Source organism: Vigna unguiculata, chromosome 11 (assembly GCF_037176805.1).
Source record: "Vigna unguiculata cultivar grain cowpea cultivar isolate G323 ecotype 2 chromosome 11, ASM3717680v1, whole genome shotgun sequence".
In the NCBI taxonomy this organism is placed as follows: Eukaryota; Viridiplantae; Streptophyta; class Magnoliopsida; order Fabales; family Fabaceae; genus Vigna; species Vigna unguiculata.
Window position 1 is genome coordinate 36,370,515 of NC_140802.1, and position 8,782 is coordinate 36,379,296.

Below are 8,782 nucleotides of genomic sequence, written 5' to 3' on the forward strand. Positions count from 1 at the left end.
TATAAATTGTGGATTTTGAATCATTACCGAGGTAATAAATGTTTAAAAGTTTTCCCGTGTTTTTGGGAAATGAAATTATAATAAATGAGGTTTTATTTATATTTTTTTTATTTTATTATTTAAATTCGTAATATCCGACCAGGATGTTACACTTGTTGTTTGACCGAAGGTTTTATACTATACAAATATAATATGTATATTAATATGTTACTAAAAATATTTGTAATGATAAATGATAATTGTGTTAGTAAGAATGTTTAGAGAGAGACATATTTTAAAAGATACCAAATCAAGTTATGTTTGGGATAGGACAGGTACATGTTTCATTATCACATCTTTATCCTTGAAGTAAATGTTTCAGGCAGTCCAGTTACCATCCCTCTATCTGCTAATTTCTTCAAACTGGAGAAATTCAGATGACCATACCTCCTATGCCACAACCAACTCACATCCTCTGATGTGGTTGCCTTTAAACATTGATTTTCTGGCAGAATGAGCCTTGCCTGAAATGTCATGTTCTTCGCTAGGGGCGACTTCAGCACAAGTCATTTCCTTGCATCATAAACTTTCAACACTTCCTCCTTCATGGAGATTGAAAATCCTTTCTGCACCAGCTGTCCTACACTCAACAGGTTATATTTGATTCCTGGTACATATAAAACATCCTCAATCACCATAGTTTCTTTACCATCTTTCTTAATCACCACATTCCCGACTCCTTCAGCTCTAATCATATTATCATCTGCCAGTTTTATCTTGTTGGACCTGCTGGTGTCTATGTTTGATAGCCATTCTTTATGCCCAGTCATGTGATTAGAGCATCGAGTATCAAGAAACCAATTTTCACGTCCAAAATCCTCCTCACTGGTTGTCACCATTAGCACCACAGGTTCCTCTTCTGAATCATCTTGAGCCACATGCGCTTCAACATCATCTGAGACCTATTTCTGCTTCCCTCTTCCATGCCAACAATCTGCTGCATAATGGCCCCATTTTTCACAATTATAACACTGAATTGTTTTCATGTCAACATTCTTTCTTCCTCCTCTTCCTCTGTTACTCCAAGATCCACGTCCACCCTGCACTTTCTGTTCTGATTGCTCACCAGAACCTGATTCTTGGACTGAGGAATGAGCACCTCTACCAAATCTGCCACCACCTCTATTACTTTTCCATTTGCCCCTGCCAAAACCTTTGTTCTTGCTGATCTGGGCTTTTAAAGCCTGTTCTTCACCCTTTTTCTCTGAACTTCTTACTGAACGCTTCATCTCATGTGCTTCTAATGTGGCCTGCAACTCCTCTATTGACGAAGTCTTCAAATCTCTGCCACTCTTCAATAGTTGTAACCACGTTATCAAATTTATCACTCAGAGAGCGTAGAACCTTTTCCACCACACTGATCTCTGTGATAGCCTCCCCACAGCTCTTAATCTGATTCACCAATAGTTGCAGTCTATTAAAATAGTCTGCTACCTTTTCTGAATCTTCCATCTCAGCCAACTCAAATTTCCTTCTTATACATTACAGCCGTACTTTCTTGATTTTTTCAGCACCACCGTGAGCCCTCTGTAGGATTTCCCAACCTTCTTTTGCTGTCTTGGCCTTGGCAATCTTTTCAAAATTCACTGGATCTACGCATTGATGCAAGAGACATCGAGCCTTGCAATCTTTCTTCTTGTTTGCGGCTTCGTCCTTCTCCTTAGCACCCTCCGTGACAACCTCCCACAATTCTTGATAACCAAGAATGGCCTCCATTCTTATGACCCAATGATCATAATTATTTCCATCAAGAATAGGTAAGTTTGAAAAGAAACCCCCATTACCATTACCAGCAGCCATGCCTGTAGCTTCTCTTCCCAGAATCGAACCTTGCTCTCGATACCACTGTCAAATCCGGCCCACTTCCTTGGCCCACACCTTTCTTTAAGTAACCCACGTGCTTGAATAAAGAATTCAAGCTGCTGTCCAGCCACCACAACACACGAACATCATCTAGGGGCTTCGCGAGAGAAGAAAAAGACGACCTCGTCTTAGGGTTCAGAACCAGGAGTGCTTCCACCGTCACACTCCTCCCCACTTTTCCATCGTCACACCAATAGCTAAGTACTTCTCTTTCCACCTCTCTATTTTCTCACACGCGTATAACATACACACACACACACAGAGAGTATGATATGGATGAAAACTGCAATTTTATTGACACATTCAAATCGTTTTATGGGTACTCTTATATATAGGAGTACACCATTTGTTCTGATACAAAAACAATTACAACTAAAACAAACTGAAACAGAGTGTTTTAGACTAGGGTTGGAATTAATTTCAACATAACATTACTAAGTTTTGCATAATTTTATAAATATTGAATGACTCGTGGATACAGAAAAGTAATTTAAAAACTAAGATTATGTTTAATAGTGTCCTATTTTAAAAACAATATTGATAAGCATGTGGTTACAACTTTTTATTTTTTCAAACAAACTATATTTAAATAAATTATAATTAAATAAACATAATGTAAAATTTTATATTGTAGATATGCAATTGAAATAGTATAATAAAAAAGAAGGTACCGGATAGAAGATTATATGATAGTTGCTTATTTTATCTAAACAAAGAAAGAATATTGAAAATCTAGATTATAAAAAATAAAAATAAAATATTAATTTGTAATCAAACTCTGTTCTTCTGGTAAAACATTTTCGTTCTCACATTCGTTTTCCTTCTCTCCTTTCTACCATCTCCAAACGCAACATTCCATTGCCGGAAGTTATATTTTCTCTATCGGCAACCTGTTTTGATGGATAACACCCACGCCGTTTATGTTCAGTCTTCGTTGATACTACCAGGTATTCGTCACTCGTTTTTCTTTAACCTTTCTGTGTGGTCCAAATTGAACTGTATTCGAGTGGCACTTCACTAACATTCCCAAACAACCTTAAATCTTAAATCCTTATCTTTGTATTTAGATGAAACATTTTAACAATGCTGATAATTAAAATATATTATATTAGAATTGTTTACTATTAAATTCCCTTCATTTTCTAAATAACTTGTTTGCATAAAGAGATTAAAATATTTGACATTTCAATTTTTTGTTTGGATAAAATAATTGAATTTCTTATGAGATAAAATTTCATTTTAACAATATTTATTTTAGGTTTAATTATATTTTGAGTTCATGATAAATTTGGAAACGGACTCGACAACCCAAATGGGTCGGACCAACCCGACGACTCAGCTGGGCCGGGAAACCCAGACGGACTAGGTTGGATCGGCTCAACGATCCAGACAAGCCTGATTAGCCTGACGGTCCATACAGGTCTGTCATGGTCGTCAAGTTTGTCGACCCAGCCCGACCCAACCCGTCTTAGTTGTTGGCCTGGCGTGGCCCCACTAGGTTGTCGGGCCCGCCCGACCCATCTAGGTTGTCAAACCCGTTTGTGTGATCGGGCACACCTGGAAAGTTTACGTCATTGGGCTGGCTAGACCGGGCAAGGTCGTCGAGCTAGTTGGTATTGCTCGGGTCTTCGGATTGGTCGGGCTTATCTAGATTGTCGAGCGGGTTAGACCCAACTAGGTCATCGAGTCGGTCAGGCTTGTTGAGTCAATGGGTCTGTCGGGTTGTTAGGTATGCCCGACACATCTGGGTCGTCAGGCCTGCCCGACACCTCTAGGTCGTTTGGCCCACAAACCTGTGTGGGTCGTCGGACTCGCCCATCCTGCTTGGGCCATCGGACCTGTTGACCCGTCTTAGTTGTTAGGTAGATTCAGTTCGTGTCTATCTTCGAGCCCACCCGGCTCATTTGGGTCGTCGGGCCTGCTCGACCCGTTTATGTCTCCATGCCAGCGCGACACATCTTGGTCATCGGGCCTGCCTGGGCGGTGTGGGTTGTTGGGCTTGATTGACCTGTTTGAGTTTTCAAGCCTACCTGACCCGTATGTGTCATCAGGTCACCTCGGTCCCTCTAGTCGTCAGGCTTGCTCGATCCGTCTGGGTATTCAGGCCTGCTCAATCTGTTTGTGTCGTCAGGTCAGTTTGATCCGTCTGAATCGTCTAACCAGCCCAGCCTGTCATGGTTCTGGTTTGCCGGGTCCGATTTGAGTGAGAAAATTTTCAAATTTCACCTTTTTTTAGAGTATTTGAATTTATTCTAATTTGACTAATTGAAATACTTCAAAAAAAATGCATGCATTTTAAATGCCTTTTAATTTCTCTATCCAAACAAAACATTTTATTACAAAGAATTTCAAATTCTCTAAATAAATGAATCACTCTCTTGAATTGACTCATCCAAACACATCTCAAATTTATGCTGCTGCTGAAAAATAAAATAGAAAAAAAGATAGCTTGAATTGAGGAGAAGTCATAGCTGTTTCAAATTTTTTAGAGAGATTTTGGATTAAAGGCAGAAGTTGTTTAGGTATTCAAGAGAATTGAATTTCCTTGGCACCACTAGAGTGATTCTTGCAAGAAAATGGTATCCATGATGCAACTAATCAAGTTTTCAAAAACTTTAAAAATAATGTTGAATTTTGTAGTGAGTGATTTTCTAACAGTGAGAGGTCTGCATGTTAAGTAATGTTAAGTATAGTTTTTAATGAGTTGTGTGTACAAGCACAATGCTAGTGCAACAATAGCTCTGCGTAGCTAATTTCTTAGTTCAAGGTCCACTTGTAAATTTGAAGTTTTCCTATGCCTCAGGATGAGTGATGAACTTGCATAAATTAAATTCCCTTATTTCCTTTCACTTTTCCTGTTGGTACTTTCTTCAGGCATGGATGTGCTGGACGTTTGAATGACTATATATTAATCTTTGATGGAGATAACTACTCCGACCATTTTCTTGTTCGTGAACTTAGGTAGTATCTCAGTTGCTGATATACATCATAGTATTTTATCATTGTTGAAAAGTAAAGCAAAGGGTCGTCAAAGCCAGAACCTTATATGTCAAAAGTTATCTGCAACTTTATGCAAGCACACTAATGCTGTCAATGTTCTACATTGGTCATCAACTGTTCCACAGGTATGTGTGTGATTTAGTAAGGAATAGTTTTCCTAAATTGTTTCTTATTGATAAAGGTATCACAATTATGTTATATTTTATTTTAAATGAATAAAGCATTTGTTCACAGTTAGAATTAATTTAACTCAAATGATTGAAAAGTGTAGCGAGTATATTTGTGTAAGAGAGGTATGCTGAAAAATAGTATAGGAAGTCAGCTAGAATTTCAGAGAAGTCAATTTGGCTTCAACATTTTTAGAGGGGTTTGAGGCAGAACATAGAAATCAATGGCCTATGTCAGTTCCAACCAGACAATTTAAAACTCTTCCTTTATGAATGACAAACGTCGAAATGGAAAAATAGTGGATTGTTATAATCCAAATTTAGGTCCGAATTTTGATTTTTAGTTCACAATGAATGGGAAGCAATCCATTTCTTCTAGTGATGAATCTCGGATAAGTCAAGAGAGATATAATTGTTAAAAGAAAATTATACTTTTACTTCCATTTTTTGACTCGTATTATTTACTCTTTAGCGTGACTTAGTATGAACCATTGATTATAGTTAACTCTACTTATGATTATAGTATTTGTGTCGATATGTTACTAACAATATTTGTAATGATAATTATGCTAATCATATTTTTTTAAGACATATTCTAGAAAATACTAAATCAAATTAAAGCAAGTGGTAACAATAAGGTTAAAATATTATCTTGATCCTCATTTTGATACCAAAATCTTAAATTAGTCTTCGGATTTTTATTAGTCTCAATTGAGTCTATATTTTTGTAAATGAGTAATATAATTAGATTATTTTCATTAATATGATATTAACAACGGTAAGTACGTGTCACGTGTTAGTTTTTCATTTTTTTTATTTTTTTATTTTTTATTTTAAAGTTTTATTTTTATTTTAAATTATTTATGTCATTGGCATGTTAGTGTGTCAAGTGTCAAGTCAGTATGGTGACACGTGTCAAGTTATTGTCTCAATTTTGTCACTATATTTGTTATTTTAATCCCATCTCAGTCCAAGTTCTTTTTAAAAAATTTCAATTTCATGTCTCTACAAATTGAGACCAAATTTAACTTTTAAATAAATGTTATAATGATATTTTTATTATAAGTGATATTTATATTACATATTTTTAACAATATTAAGTTTATTTAAATTTATATTTTAGATTAAAATATTTTAAAATTATAAATATATAGAACGATAAATTTATATACAAAATATTTGTATAACATTATATATCAACCATTTCGATATAAATATTAGAGTTGATTTAAAAATAACAATTTTATAAATTCAAATGTAAAATTTTAAAATAATTTATAACAAGTTAAAATAAATATGTTTAAAATTAATATATATATATATATATGTATATATATATATATATATATATATATATATATATATTTTGATGTAAAATTTGAATTTAAATAAAATTAATATTGTTAAAATATTTAATAAAAATATCAATTTTATTAAAAATATCATTCTAACATTTATATAAAAGTTAAATTTGATTTCAATTTAGAGGGAATGAAATTGAAAATTTTTTTAAAAATTTTAAACTGACATCAAATCAAAATAATAGATATATGAATCAAATTGATATTTAAACAATGATTTGACACATGTTATCATACTGATTAAACATGTGACATACTACTGACATGACACATGAAATAAATATTTAAAAAACTTAAAAAATTTAAAAAAAATTAAAAACAAAAAATTGACATGTAACACATACTTAATATTGTTAATATCATTATAACGAAAAGTATTCTATTGTTACTCATTTACAAAAATATAAACTTAACTAAGACTAAAAATAATTGAGCACCTAATTAAGATTTTGATAAGAAAACAAGAATCAATGGAATATTTAACATATTTTCATCTTAATGGTTAATTTATTACTAAATTTTACCAAAATTTTATAACCCTTTCTATATCTTTTACGATATAAAAGAGTATATTAAACCGAATAATATTTAACATATTTTCATCTCAATGGTTAATTTATTACTAAATTATACCAAAATTTTATAATCCTTAATCTATATCTTTGAGAATATAAAAAAGTATATTAAACCGAATAATATTTAACAACGTCATATTTTATGTTCTCAATCCCTAAACAATACTAATAGGAATAATAAATATATTTTTTTCAAATTATATATATATATATATATATATATATATATATATATATATATAAATAATGAAACAGAAGAGTGAAAATTAAATATACATGTGTATATCTTTTCACTGGTATATATACCGAGAGAATTTTCTTTTTCGTCTACAAATTTTCTTTCTAATTTTATTATTTGAATAATTTTTATTTTAAATTAAAATAATAATATTTTCAATTTTACTCTTTAAATAATTTTTAATATGAATTTAATTATTTTTGAAATAAAATAGTTATTTCATAATTTTATTCTTTTAAATCACTCTTTATTTAAATTCGGGGACATTTTTAATTAAATTGATTATCTTCTTTAACACACGTGATTTTATATATATATATATATATATATATATATATATATATATATATAAACTAAAACTTAAATAAAATATTATAAATCTATATAAAATATAAAAAAATTATAAACATGTATTGAAAGAAAATGTCATTAACACAATTTTTGTATTTGTTAGTATAACATTCTTTTACTCGTAAACGATATGTTTCCATATAACAAAGTATTAGATTTATGAAAAACTCGGAAAATTATAAGTGAGGATATTCAATCAAAATATAGAATCCAAATACAAAATTGTTACAAAATTAAGCATGATTCTGTAGGTTGGAATGCTTAGACTTTGAAATCTGCCTAGATATTGGATCAAACTTGCACTTACAACATGGACACTCAATTAATAAAACTCTTTTAGTGCGGTCTCCATGTTTGTGTTCACTTGAAACCTTAAGAACCTCGTACTTACACCACTTTCTACATCGAACACATGCACTTTTGGTTGGTTTGTTGCATCGTGGCGTTACCTTTCTTCTTAGATTCACATTTTGATGATTTGAGTCACTTAGGTGAGCCCAAGCCTTGTAGATGAGTCTAAAAGCACCCCAAGTTGCCACTGAAGCATTCTTGGTTGGGTTCAACATGACTACCAATTTGTTGCGTTGCATCTTGATGTTCTCAATGTCGTCCTCAAAGCCTTTCCTAATGCCAAGAACTTTGTACCAATTTGTTGTACCGTTGCCACGTTTTTTCATTGTTGCCCGGTGGATCTTGTAGGCTAAGATCGTTTCATCAATGCCATCTACTTTTGGGTCTAGCGTTTTGGCCATAGTGGCACAAGTGATGGCCCCTTTTATGTCTCCTAATTTAAACTTTTCTTCTGCATTCCTTCGTGCAAACATTGCGAGAGAATCTACAAAATGCATCGACATGATGGCTTGCAATAGATGCTCACTATGAATGTATTAATTTTTGTGAGAGTTGATTCATTTATTATGTTATGTGAATGATATATATATAGATAAACCAATATGCAAATATTTATAGTATCTGAAAATATTATTACATATCTAGTAATATTTTAATACAATGTTAGTACATTATCTTATCAATTTTTTTATTGGTAAACTAAATTTATATATATATATATATATATATATATATATATATATATATATTCCATCTTTATTTTATATAAATAACTTACATATTTTGCTTATATCTTTTAGTTATCTTAAATCTACGTAATTATTAAAGAGAAAATTA

At 32.0% G+C, this 8,782-nt stretch overlaps 2 protein-coding genes across 2 annotated transcripts; both read right to left on the bottom strand.

The window, feature by feature from the left end:
* Positions 1-941: 941 nt before the first annotated feature.
* LOC114170346 (uncharacterized) lies at positions 942-1,839 on the bottom strand. Its single transcript, XM_028055824.2, has 3 exons — positions 1,534-1,839; positions 1,384-1,431; positions 942-1,331 (listed from the first exon to the last, which is right to left on the bottom strand). The coding sequence occupies exons 1-3, from the start codon at positions 1,837-1,839 to the stop codon at positions 942-944; spliced, it is 744 nt and encodes a 247-aa protein (XP_027911625.2).
* A 5,988-nt stretch (positions 1,840-7,827) lies between these two features.
* LOC146881867 (uncharacterized) lies at positions 7,828-8,472 on the bottom strand (the record flags this gene model as incomplete). Its single annotated transcript, XM_085669382.1, has 1 exon — positions 7,828-8,472. A coding segment is annotated over one exon (645 nt), but the record flags the coding sequence as incomplete, so codon positions are not given.
* Positions 8,473-8,782: the final 310 nt, after the last annotated feature.